The sequence below is a fragment of the Archocentrus centrarchus genome, chromosome 9 (genome assembly GCF_007364275.1).
Source record: "Archocentrus centrarchus isolate MPI-CPG fArcCen1 chromosome 9, fArcCen1, whole genome shotgun sequence".
In the NCBI taxonomy this organism is placed as follows: Eukaryota; Metazoa; Chordata; class Actinopteri; order Cichliformes; family Cichlidae; genus Archocentrus; species Archocentrus centrarchus.
The window spans coordinates 8,094,598-8,114,696 of NC_044354.1; the positions used below are offsets into that span (position 1 = coordinate 8,094,598).

Here is a 20,099-nt window from a genome sequence, read left to right on the forward strand (position 1 = left end):
CTTCCACTTTTGGCTTTCTCTACCTTGTTTGCTGAGTGAAGAGAGACAAGATTTAAAATGTCACACAAGGAAAAGGGCAACATTTGAGTTCTCACAGCATCGATACTAAGGAAGAATAATTGCGTCCTTAAAAAGAAAGTCATTTAAAAAAGGAGGAATTTGTCAACTCTTGATTTAAAACAAAACAGCTTCTTCTGTTGTATAGGAAGCGTGTTTGAATTTTCATAAATATTTGACTTTTTTTTTTTTTTGCATTTGGAATTTAATGGATGTAGAAGAAGAACAATCTTCTCTTGAAGTAGCTGTTCCTCTTTAAGTCAGTACATCAGGAGGAAAAGGATGTGGTTTCTGAGCCTTTTCTCTGCTCTGCCAGTCCTGTTTTCTCTGGTCCTGCAGTCATGTAGCACGAATCCCTCATCAAAGATTTGCTGTATTTTTGTCTGTTCTTGTGTTTTTTTGCCTTCTTGGAATGTCATCAACATGCCGACTTTTTAATAAAGGAAATCTTTGACTTTTAAGTAGTTTTTTTCTTGGTCTGTAGTGTTTTGAATATTTTTAGTATACATTATTATTATTGCAGTTTACAGTTTTATTTATTTATTTTTTGCACATGTATACTTAGTAATGAGAGGAATTTGGTTTGCTGGCCACTTTATTAAATACACTAGTACTGGGTTGGACCCCATTTTGCCTTCAGAACTGCCTCAGTTCTTCATGGCATAGATTCAACAAGTTTCTGGAAACATTCCTCAGAGATTTTGGCTCATATTGACATGATAGCATCACATAGGTGATTAAACGATGCTCAACTGGTTCTAAAGGGCCCAAAGTATGCCAAGACAATATCCCCCACACCATTACACCACCACCAGCCTGAAACATTGATGCAAGGCAGAATGGATCCAGACTTTCATTTTTCCAATCTTCCATTGTCCAATTTGTGTGACCCCCCCCTGTGAACCGTAGCCTCAGTTTCCTGTTTTTAGCTGACTGGTGTGGTCTTCTGCTGCTCCAGCACATCCGCTTCAATGTTCGACACATTATGCATGCAGAGATGCTCTTCTGCATACCTTAATTGTGATGAGTGGTTACTTTTCCTGTTTGATAGTCTAGCCACTCTGATCTTTCCCTTCAACAATGCATTTTCAGCCAGAGAACTGCTGCTCACTGTTCTTTTTCAGACCATTCTCTAAAAACCCTAGAAATGGTTGCGTGGGAAAATCCCAGCCCCATGCTGCACTCAGTCACTTTCTTCCCCTTTCTGATGCTCAGTTTGAACTTCAGCAGGTCGTCTTGACCACATCTATGCGTCATTTGCTTTCAAAAATGTCTACTCAATGTGACATTTTAAGTTAAAAAAAAAAACTTTATTGCAGAATGAAGGAGGAGCAGACAGAAATCTTAAAGTTGTCTTAAGAAATTCATAACTTTAGAAGACAAACATGTTCACACTGAAAAACAACTGTAAGCACTCATTTACATTTAAGGCACTCTTATCTCCAATCTGTTGGAAGGTAGCAATAAAATCAGAAATACGCTCCCAGGATGGAAAATAAAAGCTTGAAAGATTTCAGAGTAATGTTTGTGTTTTACAAGAGGCTTTTTTTTTTTTTGGTTACAGTGAATTGAATGCAGGTTTTTAACAGTAGTGGAAATGTTATAAAAAACAGACCAAATACGTGAAGTATAGAGAACAACAGGTGAGTATACAGCCACATGAGACAGTTTGCAAATACTCCACCCATATTAAGCCCATTTATTCATATTAGTGACATGCATCATTTAAGTGTTGAGAAGACACATGGGGAAATATTACAGCTAAATACATATTTCATAGTCTTCCTAACGTACATAAATGTGTGTACTGTGATAATGTGTTTCTAATTCTTTTTGGTCACGTTTGCAGTTCAACAATTTTAGTGGAGCTTGAAAAACTTAAGTAGAAACACACCAGATCAATGTTTTACTCTGCATTGGCACTTTAATGGGTTCAACATAATCTGTATGCTTGGAATGTGTTTCTAAGAGTTTTGGTCCCTTTTCCACTACTACATATACACTGCCCTTTAGCCCAAAGTGCACAATCGATCCTCCCAAGACAAACCCCCCCCCCACATGTGGAAATGCACTCGGCAAAGCAGGCCAACTGTAAAACGCATTAATTCAATGCTCTGAGAGTCACACTGAAGTGACACCGAAGGCCAGGAAGTGAGGTGTTTGAACAAAATAACTGAACTAAAAATGAAATTACAGTTACACAGCAAATCCATTTTAGGTCCTGTAATAAAACTCTGCAAATATCATGACCCCCAAAACCCAATTTAAGACCGAGGCAATGGTTTAACAGGGCCAGCTCAGTCCGAGTCTTCATCATCCAAATACTCTTCAGCATTGCTGTGTGTGCGGGCGACGCCTGAAACACAGGAAATGGACAGTTAATCACACAAATACTGCAGTGTTTTTGCAGCTTATGTTTAACTGCATTATCAGTGTACACTACATTCACCCCCCCTCAAATACTCAATGGAAATAAATACAAAAGTATTTTGGTGCATACCACATTTAACTACAATTTCTTTTTGTAAATATTTAAAGGTGGTTTGGCAGGATGATGCAAACCCCTCTTTCTCCCTCCCTCATGTTATACATTTCAGAAAAATAAGCCTAAAATGCAGAAGCAGTGCATGGAAAAACTAAGTACACTCCACAATTTGATAGCTTGTAGAACCACCTTTCGCAGCAATAACCTGAAGTAATCGTTTTCTGTGTGACTTTATCAGTCTCTCATATTGTTCTGGAGGAATCCTGGCCCACTCTTCTTTACAACATTACTTCAGCTAATTGAGGTCATTCGTTTATGTGCAGTGTTTCAATCGGGCTGAGGTCTGGACTTTGACTGGGCTGTCGCAACACCCTTATTCATTCTTTTTCAGCCATGCTGTTGTAGATTTGCTGGTGTGCTTGCGATCACTGTCCTGTTGCGTAATCCAATTTGGGCCAAGCTTTAGCTGTCGGGCAGGGTAACGTTTAACTTTACAACAAGTTGATGGTCAACTCAATACAATACAATACAAGATGCCAAAGTCCTGTGGGTGAAAAACTGACAATCCTTCCCAGACTGATGGCTGTAAGATCTGAGGTCTTTCCTCCTTGGCGTTATGTTAACATACACCTGAATGCTCCAGACCAGCAAGCTGCAAAAAATTCTGCTTTTACAGAGGTGGACACACTTACTGATGATCAATCAAGTGCATTTCAGGCTGCCATTTAACCTCTTAATTCCTATGGAAGCAGTAAGGGTGCACTTAATTGTATTGCTGTTCACCTGAGGTTGTATTTACCTAATTTTAAGAGCTGCTGAGGACCAGATTTTTTTTAATCAGCAATCAGTGGCACTGAGACAATAGCACATTGTCATGTCTCCACAAGACTGTGTGTGTGTGTGTGTGTGCGTGTGTGCTGTGTGGCTGCTCCCTAGTGGCAGCTGTACTTACTGCCTCCCTGTTTCCTTTTGAGAAGTGAAGCACACTGGGCATTTGTGGCCATGTCCAGAGCCAGCTTATTTTCATTATTCCTGATGTCTATTCTTGCATCTGAAACAAACATAATTGCACTTTTTTTTAAAAAAACAATCAAGAAAAGCAGAAATGCTCAAGCTCCCACCTGACATTCAGATTATTCGGAATGGTGTTTGCCAAGAAAGTGATTCTTTTAACTTAGAAGTCTACCTCTTCACCCGTCTTTGCACACTGGATTAATGAGACGCTGTTACACAAATGGAAGAATGTGTAAACCAGATACTCAGGGTAGATTTAGCAGGAGATGGGGGGGCTTTTCTTTAGTAATACCATAATGCCTCCCAGCAGTGACTGTGGCAGGTCATCTACTAATAAGAGGGTTGTTGGTTCAATCCCTGGCTACGCCATTCTGTATGCCAAAGTATCCTCGGTCAAGAGACTAAACCCCGAGTTTCTCCTGATGCGGATCATCATTGGAGTGAGATTGTGTGTGACTGTCAGATAGAAAGCAGATGTAGAAAAAACCTGTGTGAATGTGTGTGTTAGACATGCTGTATAAAGCGTTTTGAGAGCTCAGGTTGAGTAGAAAAGTGCTATATAAGAACCAGTCATTTACTAAGTGGTGAATTGTTGGTGGTTGTTTCCGTAACCTCAACATTTAGCTATTATTAATAACCCACGGGCTATTAATAATAGCTAAATGAAGTCATCTCGTGGGCTGTATAAAGTTAAGCTGTATAAAGGGCTGGATGTGGCCCGCGGGCCTTGAGTCTGACACATGTGTTTTAGTGCCTGGCAGCCTCTTGTTTGTTCTTTGTGTTTGTGTATGCTGTGGAAAATCAATATATAAAAATTACAAAAAGCCAACAAAAAAAACTAAACAAAGATGAACCTTCATCTATGTTTTAATGTGTCCTCCCATTCACAGTCTCTGAGTTAGTTTCGTGTGATCAAGTATTTCAGGATCTTTCTTTCCACCTTTCCCAGCAGAGTTTTGAGCAAAACAGCGAAGACGACCTCCTGACCAAATTATTCTTTTAAGCCCAATTAAGAGGCATATCTGTATACCCACTCTTGTTAAGCAGCATTTCCACAATGTCAGAATAACCCTTCCAGGCAGCAGCGTGTAGCGCGGTGTCTCCAAGTTTATTCTGAAAAACATAACATGATTGTTACTGACAAAAACACCCAGACAAGTATGAACTCTGCTTTCCCTTAACTTACACCCAAACCACAACTTTTACAAATTCATAACAGACATTATCACCACAACTTTTTGTTTTGTTTCAGTCCACAACACAGTTTGATTCCTGTTGTCCCAAGTTTTCAGAACACGGTAAACTGGGTGTTATCACTCTTGCCAAACCTGACTGCAGTTTGCCTGAAAATGCATCCACACCTCATTTATACCATCTGACTCAGGCAAACTAACTAAAGATAGAAATCTCTTTTCAGTTTCCAGAACTCAGCCTGGCATCATTATATAAATGCAAATGAGCTCAGCTTCTATTTCTAAGAGGTGTTACCAATGGGCGCAGACCACTATGGCTCTGGATGGAACATACAACCAAGCAGGCAAAGTGTATGACATCGCTCAGAGCTATAGACCAAAACAAAGTAAGCAGTCTCCAGATCAGCTTTAGTGCATGCTGGTATAGCTTCAGGGAATCTTTAAAACTAATTGAAATGAACAAATTCTTGACACCGAGTACAGCCTGCACTCTTACTTCCACTAAAGAAACTGATAAATAACCTAATGTAAATATCTACTCCTGATAGATAAACTCTTTCATGTGCTTCTTTTCATCAGCTATAAGACAGAAGATGGAATCAATGAACCTGGTAACAATAAGTCAATAAAAACTTAAGCAGGAGGGGGCTTGGTCCTGAATTCTGAGGCCTGTAGAGACTTTTCACTCTCACTACATCATCACTCTCCACTTCTTGCAAAATAAGTTTGGCAAGGAAATCCAGATTATTCCAAGTCCGGGAATACAATGAGTTTTAAACCTGCCTCACCTGCTGGTTGAGCTCCACATTGGACTGGCTGAGCAAAAGCTCCACCACATCTGATACAGAAAAGAGAAAAACACATTTAATCTTATATGTTGCATAACAATCATGCAGAAAAAATGGAGGGCAGAGAACAAGTTTCCGTTTCCCTGTCCTTCGTTTTTTGTGGAACACGGGGTTCCCTGTGCATCAGCATTTAATATTTATCAAATTACATTCAGTAACAGAAAAACAACTGCCCACATTTCTGATAAATCACAACTTTATTGCTGCCGGTGATGACCTTAATCTCTGCAATCTACAAGAAAAAAATTATTTGACTGTTACCTTTATGTCCTCCGTGGCATCCCCAGTAGAGGGCAGTATTTCCAGCTTTATCCAAACCGTTGATTCCAACTTTATTGTCCACACATTCTCTCAGCCAGCTCAAATTGCCTGTTTAAATGTATGGTATATGAACAAAACACGCACTGAGTCGAATGGAGAAGTTTACTAATAATGTAAACACTTGCACATCTTTTCAGGAGGAACAGAAACACCATAACAGACACACAGACAGAAAAGAGAACTGTCTTAGAATTAAACCCCTCCAAAAATCCCCGCTGGATCTAGATACAGGCATGTCACAAACAACAATTAAGTGCAATAAATAAAAACTAGTAGTAATATTGATTTATTTAAGGAGGCATACCTCGTTTGGCTGCTTCATGCATTGGATTGTCGATAGACTCTGCCTGCTCAGCCACTGAAAACCAAAACAAGAGCATCACTGCAATATGAAAAATTTACTTCTGGGGCAGAATCACTGTTTTTGTATGACCTACATCTCAAGGTACTGTATTTATTAATAATTCTGATCATCATAAACATAAAGTGAAATTTGCACTGACCGTAGTTACTTGGAATTAGTCCTGTCCTTCCTCTACATGTCCCCTTCCACCAATTAGTGTCACTCTGAGTAATAAAGAAGTCTTTGTTAAAAAAAAAAAAAAAAAAAGGCACAAAAAGTACACTAATAAATAAATGAAGCAATGAGTAAATATTCATTTGCTTCAATACAACAGAAACACTGCTGAATGTTTCAAATGTAAAAAAATAATATAGCTGTATTATTTTGCTTTGTGTTCATTCACTTATTTGTTAAACTAAAAGGATAAAAATCCAGATAAAAGGTAAAAAGAGAAACAAATTAGTAGTAGCAATCTGACACATTTGACATCATTTAATTAAATTACTTAATATTAAGTGATGCCTACATTTCTTCATATTATTATTTGAGTAGATACACATCTATTTATTAAGGTATTTATATAGCCAGTTTTAGGTGTCCATAAAAACCAGCCATGGCTCGAGGCTTTAATTAAACAGAAGAACATTAAAATTGGATGAAGTAAAAGAGTAGGGGAATGAAGAGAAACAGGAAAAAAATATCTAAGAAACATGGAAAAATAATACCACAAAAGGAAGGCAAAAAATGCAAAGACTGCAAGACTACAATTCCAAAGAAAGAGGAAGGAAAATTTCAAAAGTTACATTTTAGCTTGATGGGAAACAAAAGCCTGAAATGGAAAATGGGTGTCACATTCTGAGGGTTTTGCTTACTGTGTCAGAGACGTACAAGATGTCTCCTTCTTCAAAATATAACTCATCTGGCTAGAAAATAAAAAGACACAACATGATACAACATGGTAATCATCAAGTGACCCAGGATGTGGCATTCACACCATTCTGAACTTAAGACTGAAACTTTGTTATATTTTAAGCCTTTTTCCCTTATTTTCTGCACCTGAGTTGAGGCCATAATAAGGCACGAAAGAGCAAATGTTGACTAAGTTTCTAGTTTGGTAGTTTAGGCTTATTCTGCAAAAACTGTTTCCCCATACATAGACTTTACCTGGAGGGTAGGTTTGTTAGATTATTTATTTTTATTAAGTCTGAGAAAATTACACCTTTGATGCTAAATTACTAGTGAGCAATCCCCTCCCTCTTATTTTGAAAGTTCAGTCACTGTTAACAAGTTAGCCCTGCTCTTCCTGTCTTTTGTTTTATGTACTTGCTGTCTAAATCACTACTGTGGTGGTGCTTGATATCATTTAGCTGCTTCCCCATTGAGTTCTCTTCACAAAGATGGACACAGTCCACCTCCACTGGCATGGACTACAGCTGGCGACAGCAGTCCTCCTGCTCTGAGCTGCAGCGTGTGGATCAGAGTAAAATTTGACTGGCCCTCCCTGATATTAATATTACAATGCCTGGCATCTTTGGATGAGAGCATGGACAGGACCAGTGGTGGAATGTAACTCAGTACTTTTACTAATTTCTACTTCTTCTCCACAACATTTTGGATGCAAATATAAAAAACAAAAACAAAAAAAACAACCAAATACTTTTGGTTGTGTTTCTTTTTCTTTTTTTCAGATATTGAACAATTTAATAATGCATTCTGCTTTAATATTACAGATAAATCTAGTCTATAGCTTTATCAGCAGTATGCAAATAAAATCTTCTCCAGCTCCCACATTAAAGTAATATGTAGTCTTTGCATATCCTCCTCCTGCCAAGTAGTATATCCACCATCCTAAATAGCGCTAAGGGATTTTTCATTAAGTAGTTTGGTAAATAAAATGTTTGCAAAGGAGAAACTCATGAGTGGTATTATTTAATAATTAATGTAAGACAGTGCACTGCATAAGGAGTTGCATGTGCACACATTCCACTCCCCCTCCACAATTAGATCATACATCTGTGAGAAACACATTAATTGTAATTGATAATTGGAATCAGTTGATCCATAGCAAGAGAAAAACAATCAATCTCAACAGAGAAAAAGCTCTTACTGTTCTTGGGTCGAAGGTGAACAAAGCTCTGAACACCTTGACTTGGCCTATTAAAAAGAAAACAGACTGTATGTTAGATGATATATTTGCACACACTTTGTGACAAACAGAAGAGCGAGATGTAACCACACATGGTTCACCCCTGCAGAACACCCAGCTAGTTTCAGTCCTGTGAGTCTGCAGGTGAGTGAGTGCAGAAGGCAGCTTCTAATGTGGTAAACAACTCTTCTTCCAAGTGCATGAATCAAAGGCAAGACATCATTCATTACATCAACAAAAAGACACATTTCAGCACGTACAACAGCAACAACAGTGTGAGCGGGGGCTGTTTATAGCTGCACTTGGGGCCTCTGGTGGCTTGAGTCTGGGGTTGAACTCTGCTGCTGAAATGGAACCAGAGCAGTTGTGGCTTTAGCTGACTGCTGAGCTAGATCAAGAGCTTAAAGAGCCAGCTTTTAAAATGTACTGAAATATTTGACATAAATATTTTAACTAATTGTTTCTGGGCCTTAACAAAACCTGAGGTTACATATAGTGTGCTGCACTGCTTACATTACAAACACAAAGTTTACTAAACAGACTATTGAGCTGATTACACTCAAAGCTAAAGTACTGACCTTGTGTTGGTTAACATGACCAAGGACAAAGCTACACTGTTGCAAAGTTATTCATCTGATTTGCATCTGATTAATAAATAAATATGATCTGGCCTCATTTTGCTGACTTCCTTTTAAAATTTTGACATACATTTCTTCTTTTGTTAGAGAAGTTAATAATACACCTTAAACATACACCCACTGAAAAATAAAATCATTGATCTCACACTGATTGATTTACTGTCTCAGCGTCTTCTGTTTCCTGATCTCTTTACTTCACAGGCCTAAATGCTGGATGGCTCTAACTCCTCTCTGCCTTTGCTGCTGCTCAGGATTTCTGTTCAGCTAACACACTGCCTCAGTGTCTCAGAATGAGAGAGGCTGAGCCGCTGCACAAGCCCAGCTCTGTTCCAACACAGCAAGCACGTCTGCTTTGCAGGCCCATGCTGAAAGCCTGAGCTGACTAGGCCAAATTCTTGATGCATTTTAAACCCTCAGGCACATAAGAGGGAAAAAAAAAAAAAAAATCTAATAAATAAAGAGAAAAGAAAATTTGAGCCTTGATATAAGCAAAGCAATGACTGTATATATTTTATTTGTTACTGTGTGGGTTTTTTAAATGAATTCCAGCTGTATTTTTTTTTATTGCAACAGCTCTTCCCAAAAAGCATGTCCAATCTTGGTGGCTATGTCATTCTTCAGTCATGTTCAATCCTCAGTTTGCCAACGTAATCTAAGCTTCTAATCTGCTAAACCAGAGTTTGCACAGGGCTGCTTTTGTTGAACTTCAAAAACTGAATCATATTCTTGTAAAACGTGGAGTCTGAGGCAAAGTTGGTGAAAAAACAAACACGTTAGCTCTTGTTAGGTGTTATTTGGCCATGCATCACTACAGCCACTTGTAATAACATTAAAAAAAAAAAAAAAAAAAAAAAAAAAAGATTTATGCACAGACACCGAGCACATCCATCATAAGGAAAGGTACAGAAAACTGATCCTGAATCTGGGATAAAGTGGCTTTAGCAGGATGAATCAGTTGTATTACACGAAGTCTGCAAGCCTGCCACCTGTAATGACAGGCGATCTCACCTGCAGCCAGGTGAGGCGTCGTGGCTCTGACTCATCAATAACTGTTAAGATCATGGATGATCACGTTTTGTACCTGACAAGAGATGCGCCTCTATTTGTCATCTCAGCATGTTTGTAGAGATAAACCAACTTAAAACTGATCGTGGACTTCAGCAGGAAGCAGCAGAGGGACTACCATCCACTTGTCATCAGTGGTGCTGAGGTGGAAAGAGTGGACACTTTCAAATACCTGGGAGTGACCATCTCACAGGACCTGTCCTGGACTCATCACATAAACATCACTGTGAAGAAGGCCAGACAGCGTCTCTACCTCCTCAGGCGGCTGAGAGACTTCAAGCTCCCACTCAAGGTGCTCAGGAACTTTTACACCTGCACCATCGAGAGCATCATGCGTGGGAGCATCACCACCTGGATGGGAAACTGCACCAAGCAGGACTTCATGGCCCTAAAAAGGGTGGTTCGTTCAGCTGAACGGACCATCAGAACCACCCTCCCCAACCTGCAGGACATTTACACCAAGCAGTGCAGGCTGAGGGCCATGAAGATCCTAAAACAGCCCAGCCACCCCGGACACTCTCTCTTCTCCCTGCTCCCATCAGGCCGGCGTTACCGCTGCCTGAGGACTAAGACTGAAAGGTTGAAGAAGAGTTTTTACCCACAAGCCATCCGTCTGCTCAACTCTGAGCCCTAACTGGACCATTATTGCACAATGTAAATATTATAATTTATAAAAGTGTGTATAGTGTATAGTATATAGAGTATAGTGTATAGTGTGAATTACTTTTTTTTCTTATTTTTATTCTTCTTATTTATATGTGTGTGTATATATGGTTGCAGGTACAAAATACATTTCACTGTGCATTGTACTGTGTATAACTGTGCATGTGACAAATAAACACTATCTTAATCTTAATCTTAATCTTAAAACCTTCCTCATGTGTGAAGTTAATTAATACTTCTCTCTCAGTGTGTGAGGACTGACACCCCCCCCCATACACCTGCATTTACCTGTGTTAACATTTAATGCACAAGATGAGACCAGTGTATTAGGTCCACCTAGCCAATACTATTGTAGCTTTAACAAAAAATAATTTTTCTTTGGAAAACTTTGATTTGACTTTGTGGTCATTTAGGATGTACAGAAAAAGAATTTAAAGCTTTACAAAATACCTAAAAATGTGGGTAAACACAAAAGCAAAAGACATTTATAAAGTTGCCCAATATCATTATAGGTACAGTAGTGCAATAGAGTGCAGCATGACCACAAACAAAATGCTGAAAAATTACTACAACGTTGAATCAAATTGTGTTTTTATGGGATTTAAGTACATTTTTTTCCCCTCCCTCTCATTGTGCTGCCTTACAATTTCATTACAAGCACAGAAATGCTGCACATAGAATCCAGATGCAAACATTTTTGCACCTTTTCTTAAGTAATAAACAGAAATTTGACGAGCATACCACAATGCTGCAAGTCCACTGAGGGAGAAAGCACAGTTTCAGTTTAAGAATCAAACTGAGAGGTTTTTTGTGTTTGATTTGCGTAAATTGTACCTAATAAACTGCCAGCCACGTTTAAGTTGTCCTACAGCTATGAACAGAGATTTCCTCTACTCCTACATAGGCTCTTTATGTACACCTATTGCACTGACCCAATGGACAGGAGAGGTAAATGTTAACGACATGACATGCTCTGAGCTAACCCGTAACTTTAGTGAGTAATGTTTGGGAAGCGGTTACCAGAATAAACTAAGCTTGGAGGAAGTGAGGCTGATGTCACTGACCACGCAGCCTTATCATCACCTCTTTACCTAAAGTTACAGATTGGTTGCACGCTCTTTGCATGAGTGATGGAAATAGGGAAGTGACAGAGGCCTGCTGGTGAGAACTGAATGGCCCCGTCAGTGTGCTGGAAGGCGACAAAGCACTTTAAACAAGTCCAACACAGTCCTGGCACGGTTAGCGATAAAGGGATACTGCTGTCAATTAAGTCTGAGGCCTTTCTTTATACTTGCTAAAGGAAGGTTTCACGGACAAGCAATAGATATCAGCCGAACCCGTGGAGGAGTGCTCAACGCCCGCCCATTACGCATTCAACGCCAACAAGGTGCGTTGATCTCTTATAAACACAACAGAAGTTTGGGCCGAGTTTAAACAACAGCTCCTCGTAGCTTTGGTCTTACCTGGTTTGGCCGGCTTAGGAGGAGGCTTCGACATTTGTAAGGCTCGTAAATTAAGCGAAAAAAAAAAGCGCACAGTGTTGTTTCAACCACAAACGTCCCTGGACTGACGAGGTTGTCGCTGCTAGCACTCTCAATGAGGAAGTTCTGCTTAGTACGCGGAAAAGTTATTAAGCGCATGCGCCAAATCCGTAACCCTAAATGAGAGCTCGCCGGCTCGGTAGATATTAAATGCAATGCAGGATATAAAATATTGTGACACAGCGTTTGACATCTGATGGTGGCACTCACAGTGCCCTAGGCAATGTTAATGCAACGTTTCATTAATATTGGTCCACTCGTCTAGGAGGAGATAGAGAAAATACAAGCATATATACATGGTCTCATAGTATGTTCTGTAAAATATGTAAAACGGTTTCAGAAATTAAATACAGAAATATTACCACGCTTAAGTTTATCATCTTTTTTAAATTTTTGTATTTTTTTTATTCAACTTTTCAAAAGATAGAGAGGCGACTCAGAAACTATTAAAACAATTTAGAAAATATGTTTATTTTCTAAATTGTCTCTCTCTCTTTTTTTTTTTTTACTGTTATTTAATTTTGTTTCTAACTGGACAGACCTCTGTTGTAACACTTGATTGAATTTACTCTGCCCTGATTTTCTTTCATTTCATTTAAGAATAAGGCGGTGTAAAAATAATAAATAATTCCCACTTGGTTGAAACAATTTTTTGTAAATAAATATTTGAGTACTTAAACATCAAGACAAAATGTAATAAATAATATAATAAAATAAAATAAAATGAAATAAAAAACAAACAAACAACACAACCAAACTAAAAACACTTAGTCCTTTTTCTCAATGGGCAGGCCGTGAGTGACGTCGCAGCTCCAACAGCAAATGATAAGGGTGCATTAGCGGAGTCGCATCTGGGAGGACTGTTGTTGCTGTACGACTAGTTACCGACATTGTGTACAAGTCTGCAAATGACTCCCTAATTAAGTTAGTATTACTTGTCCTCTAAATCGGTAACTTTTCAGAGAGCTCACTGAAATGAAGACACTAATTGTAGGAATTGGTGGGTAAGTGATTAAAAACATGAATGCGTGGTTGACCTTTCTGGAAAACACGAATTTTACTGCATAACGTGTCTTTGGGTCATTTTGGGATATTGCATGAGACAGGATTTTGCTTGCTCAAGTTTTTTTTCTTGCACCACAAATGGCATAAAATACAAACACAGCTCAGGCTCAGACGATTAATCAGACATAATTTGACATTGTGATATGCTTTTAGGTAGTTGCTCATATGAGTAGAAAATAGAGGCAGATAAAACAACATGTCAAAAAAAGGGCACCAAAATATATTAGTTTATTAAAAGGTTAAATTAGTCATTAATACTGTTTAACATGCGCATATTAGTAGCAGAGGGGACATGTGGCGGTGATGTTGAAACACTGATAAGAGTTGTTTACTCTTTAGAGATGGGAGTCCTACGCTGCCTGCGTTTTTCACTTAAATAGAATTGATAATTGTACATGGTTTTCCTAATATTACTCTAATGTTATGTGTTTAATGTTGTCTAATGCAAACCTTACCTGCTAATGCCTATTTTACATGTTCAAGAAAAGTTTCAGAAACATGCTGTGAATATCTGGGTGCACATTTGTAGGCGCAGCTGTAATGTAGCCATCCATTTGAAAATGGTGCATAAGTTGATGGAAGGCTGAAAGAAGTGGCACTGAACTTTGCAGTGCACATTTATTCCCAGCAGTGTGCAGGAATTCTTTACTTATTTACATTTTAAAGTTTTCTAGTTAAATCGCTGACCACACCCAACACTGCTGATGGTGTGGTTTGATATGGGTCAACTGTTGGCTTGGCTGTGCTACATGCAACAGTAGGGATAAATTTCAGGCTGATAGACAAATAGTTGAGAGTTTGGTAACAATATGTCAGGTGTTACTTATTTAAAAACTCAAAAAAAAAAAAAAACTCAAAAAAAAGAAACCAAGAAATTCCAGTTAGTGCCCAACTGATACTAATAACATCATAATAATCAGTTATTCTTTACAATTTTATTTCACAGTTACAGTACTGCTGATAAGGTCCTCATAACATCTCGGAATATATAAATAACGGTTATTTTTATGTGTTTTGCTTTGGTTTTAGATCCTGCTTTTGTTCCTTACCCTCTTTTCATAATTTCCTGGCCTAAAATGTTCCCACACGTGTTTCGTTTCCCAGTCAGAACCTCTGTGAATAGGCAAGGCTTTTCTCATTTCATTAATTTGTTGCTCCTAGTCTCCTCCATCCTCCATCCTCTTCCCTGTGAATCAGAGAGCTACTCTCAGTATGCCATAGGGTGTCTCAATTCCTAAAATGTATCTGGAGGACAGAGAAAACAGGAAAGAGATGAAGGAGGAGGTCGGGATAGAGGTACACCGGTGAAATTGTGTCCACACAGGAAGCAACAAGCAGCAATGGGGTGACCAGAGACTACAGCAAGTCAGTGACATTCAGAGACTTCAAGTGACTATAGGAGAAAACCCTGCTGGCAAAGAAATGGGCAGGTCCTGAGATAAACTTTTCTCAACTTTGAGGCAAGCTTGTGAAGCAGATACCAATAAGAGAGAGCAGGCTACCGTTCATTGGCATATGACCTGGGTGTAAATACATTACAGTGCTACCTAGGTAACCGCAGCCTGCTCTCCTAGAGACCAACAGTTGGCTTCAACGCGATGTGTGAGTTGTTTCCTGTGTGAATGCAGCTTGAGTGTCTACATCATCTGCAAATCATGGTGAACTCTCTGTCACAGTTTGCGTTTCAGCCAGTGGTGTTGGGGATCTCGTCAAAATTGATGGAATTATGAATGCGGAAAAGTACCGTCAGATTTTGATCCATCATCTGGAAAGAGTCTGATTGGCAGCACGACAATGATCCCAAACACACTGCCAATGAAGTAAAAGCAAAACTTTTGCACAGTACTATACAAAAAAAAAAAAAAAACTTGAAATTTTGAGTTATTAATTCAAAAAAAAAAAGGAAAAAACTTTACTATCTAAAGTACATGTTTCAGTAATGAATACTCTTTTTCCTCCAGGGTGACCAATGGAGGAAAGACTACTCTTGCCAATAGTCTACAGGAACAGATACCCAACAGCTGCATCATTGCACAGGATTCATATTTTAAGGTACACTCTAATGCGGTCTGTAAACCAGACTTTTCCACTCTTTGTGCTGTCACAGAGGAGATTTAACAGCATGAGTGATCACATATGCTTCTTTCTTCAGGATGACTGTGATGTGCCAGTGGACAGTAGTGGCTTCAAGCAATATGACAGTAAGGGTGCTTTGCTGTTCTTAGCAATGCTTTCCTTTAGACTGATGAAGTAAAAATTTCTCTTTATTTATTCAGTTCAGCTTTCTGACTTTTTCATATCTATTTGACTCAGTTATAGAAAAATTCCATAACCAAGTCCAACAAAACATAGCAGCTCACAGAGAAACCAAGGACACTGCCTACTCATACTGCAGTCGCAAGGCAGCTAAGCTCTAAATCATACCCCGCTCCGGCAATCAACAAAAAAAAAGCATCATGATGTATTAGATAAGACTACAAACTTGTGATTATTGGGAAAATTTGTGATGACAGAGCTAGAAATAGGTTGTTTTTCTTATGGACAGCTATACAATTAGACTTCTTTTTACAATTAGAGGAGTCGCCCCCTACTGGCCAGTAGAATGTGAAGGAAAATCATGCTCACTTTTCTGTTTAAGTTCTCGATGCTCTGCACATGCAAACAATGATACGGGACGTTGACTTGTGGCAAAGAGATCCTGAGTCGTTCCTGAGGCAGCAAGGCCTGAAGCCCCAGCTTATAGCACCATCAATCGATAAGGAGGTCTTTGTGCTCATTGTGGAAGGCTTCCTCATTTTCAACCACAGGTACACGAAGGAGAGTTGTTTAAAGTTACATCGTGTTTATTTCAGTTACAAATTTGAGGAATTTAATCTTAAGAGTGTGACTACTCAGTTTACGGGACTGTATTTTTTGGGAAGCAATTAAATACTTCTTGTAATTTGCCGTTCATGTCAGCATGCAAAACTGTGAAGTTTAGTTCAACACATATGCAGAATAAAGTTTCCAGTGGTAATAGAGAATAAATAGAGAGTGTGATTCCTTTAGAAATAAAACAACACAAGGGCTACAAACAAATCTCAAACATTGTTTTCACCTTCATTTAGTTTGTATCAAATTTCTATGAAATGTTATTAAAGCATTTGGGGAAATTATGGAGCCGTACATCAAATGTTAAATAGAGAGACAGCATTTGGTAGCATACTACTGATTGTATAAAAAAAAATGACAGATATAAAAAGGAACTTTACAATGAAGAATCAGTGAAATGTGTTTATCTAATTGAAATTTCCGCTTTTCAAACATTAATGTTTTTGCAAGTTTAGCCTTCAACTGTGTTTTTTCCTTTTAAGCATGAACTGTAACCAAGGACTTAGTTAATAATTTGAAAAATCTCTTAATTATAGCAGCCCTGCAAGCCTCTGATGGTTTATTATGTTTCACCCTTCCAGACCTCTGAATGAGCTGTTTGACAAAAAATACTTCATGGAAATACCTTATGATGCCTGCAAGAGGAGGCGAAGGTATTTATTCCTATGTTTTGAGACTATTTGTGCATCTTCTCTGCAAAACAAGAACACAATTATGTTCTTTTCATTTTACCTCCGTTTGCTGTCTTTTACAGTTCAAGGGCGTACATGCCTCCTGATCCTCCTGGCTACTTCAGCGCATATGTGTGGCCAATGTACCTAAAAAACCGGGAAGAGATGGAGAGCATCGAGTCAGAATTTGGTAAAGATGCGCTTGTGATGTATGTCCTGGTGTTGTGGGATGCATTTAACAATGACACTGTTGATGAGTTAGTGTGTGATTATTAGAACAGTTTGTACAAAACACTATTATAGATCTGAACTATCACAGAATAACAAAATAAGTGACATACATGTGATTTTTTTTTTTTTTCCTGCTCAGTATTTCTGGATGGTTTAAAGACAAAAGAAGAGCTGCTGGCAGCCGTGTATGAAGACATTTGTCAGGAAATAGAAAGACTCAGAGGTAAATCTGCTTGATAACAATAAAGAGTCTTACTTTTGATCTTTAGTTTAAAATATATTTTCTGCAAAATAAGCTACTTTGAAACTTTTTTTTTTTTAAATTATACACCATATTATGCTTGTTTCAGAAAATCATCCAATCAGAAAAGTTAAATGTTAAGTATGAATGATTTTCATAGCCAGATCTTCAGGAAAAAAAATCCTTGGATTATTAGCATTAGTCCACTTAAAATACTGCCTAACATCCATTATTTTATTTTAAATATGTACCTTTTTGTCTTTTTTCTTTTCAGAGAAAAACTGAAATGATGAGTGTAACTTGATTGCTATTTGAAGATGAAGATGCTCTTGTGGATATTATTACCACTCTCATATAGACTAACGTGTGACTGAAAGGACAAAATTAAGCTGTGTGAATTATCCTGGAAGAAATGATGCTGTGAAGTTATCCACCTGTCATATTTCTGCACCCTCTCCGGGGTGCCGACAGTTTTGTGACTTTGTGAGCTTGGTACAGAGTACAGGACTTGCAGTTGTCTAATCCTATAATCATATCAGTATATGTAACCATAAATTAGGTTTTACTCAATTTTCTTAATCGATCTCTGCGTCCTGTGGCTATGTTTTTAAAGTTTATTTTTCTGATATGCTCTGTGAAACGAATTGCTAAGTGTGCATTCATTAAAGCAACTTCATGCCCAAAACAGAAACACTAAATGTTATCTTTTGTTTGTCTATCATTCATGAAAATTCATTCATACACTGGAGACAGATTAATAACCAAATATATTGTTACTGTTACGCTACCTGAACTTGACAAAGGGATGAAAGGAGGAAAGATGAAAGTGACAAAGTAGATAAAAATAAAAGAATCAAGCAAGGTAAGTTCACAAAGAAACCAGTATTGATTGTTTTAAAAAAGGTCAGCAACAAATCCTGAAGTCTCGAAAAAGAAAAGTAGTTGAAGCACACTCCTTCACTAGCAGAGGACACTTGCTACACACCCACTGGTATAACATGACCGAACTGGCTCACTCCTCAACCCAACTTTATCCTCAGCGCTGACTGCTCAGTAAAGACAGCTACGCACTGACTCCACAGGAGACAAGAAGTGGCAGCGGAGTCGGGGAGAGACCAGGACACACCTAAGCAAGGACCCACTGTAGGGCTGCTAGGGACATACAGCTAATCTCTACATTACTCTGTTGTTTGACTTGAATACAAAGCTCTATGGATAGCTCTATTCATTAGTGATTATTAGCAACACATCAGAATTTAAAGTTGCCAACAGCATCCTTGACTAAGGCCTCTCCTGTTTTTATTATCAAAGAATTTACTGCTCAAAAAAATTTTTAACTTTCATTTTTCTGTGATTTTGAGTTCGGCTCTCAAAGCATTGATGATTTTTTATCGCCACTGACTATCATCATTTTGTTCTCAACAAATTATGTCAGTAAAGATGTTCAACTTTAATATTTCAAAAATCCAGTGTCTCATTTAAGTTATCTGTTAATTTTTTTTTTTTTTTGAGTAGTATATTTCCAATATTTAGAAAGTTTTAAACTTTTTCGTTTTTACATGCTCTTGTCTCTTTATGACTAGATTACTGGATGGACTTTTTAAACTAAAAACAGTGCATTGCTCTGTTTTAAGATTTAAGACTAGAGAGGAGACATGCATTTTGAAACTGGTGGAGTAGACTCCGAAGACTCTAAAGAGGACCATGTTTCTCATAAGTAAAGATGGGCAGAGGTTTATTGGTCTGCAAAAAAACAACAAAAAAACCTGTACTTACAAGTTGTAGAACAATTTCAGAATAATGTTCCTCAACTTAAACTTGCAAAAACTTTGAATATCTCATCATACATTGTACATAATATCATCAAAATATTCAGAGAATCTGGAGAAATCTCTTTGCGGCAGGAACATACCTGAAAATCAATATTGGATGCTCATGATCTTCAGGCCATCAGGTGGCATGCATTACAAACAGACATGAGTCTGTCATGGAAATCACTGCATGGGCTCAGGAACATTTCCAGGAATCACTGTCTGTGAACACAGTTTACCGTGACATCAACAAGTGCAAGTTAAAGCAGTGTCATGCAAAGACAACATCATTTTCAGGGACGGCCTTGCATATTTCAGCAAGACAATACTGAACTGCATACTGCATCTATTACAACAGCGTGACTTTGTAGTAGGAGAGTCAAGGTGTTGAATTGGCCTGCCTGCACCTTTCAACAATGGAAAACACTGTTAGAATCCTTTCCCAGGAATGTTGTCCCGATCTGACATGGGGGTGGAGCCTATCCCAGCTGTCATAGGGTGAGAGAAGGGTACACCCTGTACAGGTCACCAGCCTGTTGCAGGGCCAACACAGAGAGACAGACGACCATCCACACTCACCTCCACAACTATAGACAATCAAACTCAAAATGAACTCATAATTTTCTTAAAATTGTTCATCTGATATTTTTTCTGTGTTCAATTTTGAATAAAATATGGGTTTCTGAGATTTGTAAATTTGCAAACACATTCAATTGTTTTTAACTTAGATTTTACACAGCATGGTTTTCAGTAGTTTCCTGTGCTTTCTCTTGTGTAACCCGTTTCCCCTGCTCTTCCTCTACCTGCCAGGAAACCTGTGAACTCCCAGTCAAACATTCCTGTGGACTGTGAGCACCTCTAGCCACTTCTCTCTTCTCTGGTGTACCAGCTCTTC

General features: G+C 38.4%; 2 protein-coding genes across 5 annotated transcripts; one reads left to right on the plus strand and one right to left on the minus strand.

Moving 5' to 3' along the window:
* Positions 1 to 2,206: 2,206 nt before the first annotated feature.
* Positions 2,207 to 12,379, minus strand: ostf1 (osteoclast stimulating factor 1). The gene is made up of 10 exons (XM_030737347.1): positions 12,237 to 12,379; positions 8,369 to 8,415; positions 7,134 to 7,184; positions 6,422 to 6,485; positions 6,223 to 6,276; positions 5,859 to 5,966; positions 5,538 to 5,587; positions 4,591 to 4,669; positions 3,495 to 3,593; positions 2,207 to 2,413 (listed from the first exon to the last, which is right to left on the minus strand). The coding sequence occupies exons 1-10, from the start codon at positions 12,268 to 12,270 to the stop codon at positions 2,355 to 2,357; spliced, it is 645 nt and encodes a 214-aa protein (XP_030593207.1). The 5' UTR covers positions 12,271 to 12,379; the 3' UTR covers positions 2,207 to 2,354.
* A 787-nt stretch (positions 12,380 to 13,166) lies between these two features.
* Positions 13,167 to 18,091, plus strand: nmrk1 (nicotinamide riboside kinase 1). Of its 4 annotated transcripts, none has more exons than XR_004020374.1 (9): positions 13,167 to 13,318; positions 15,341 to 15,431; positions 15,532 to 15,580; positions 16,018 to 16,186; positions 16,832 to 16,903; positions 17,005 to 17,130; positions 17,292 to 17,375; positions 17,503 to 17,534; positions 17,668 to 18,091. XR_004020374.1 is itself a non-coding variant. In XM_030737348.1 (9 exons), the coding sequence occupies exons 1-8, from the start codon at positions 13,290 to 13,292 to the stop codon at positions 17,532 to 17,534; spliced, it is 633 nt and encodes a 210-aa protein (XP_030593208.1). In that variant the 5' UTR covers positions 13,167 to 13,289; the 3' UTR covers positions 17,668 to 18,091. The 4 variants fall into 4 exon arrangements, 3 of the variants coding, with proteins under 3 accessions (XP_030593208.1, XP_030593211.1, XP_030593210.1); XM_030737348.1 differs by having other exon boundaries at positions 17,005 to 17,111; XM_030737351.1 differs by lacking the exon at positions 17,503 to 17,534.
* The last annotated feature ends 2,008 nt before the right edge of the window (positions 18,092 to 20,099 follow it).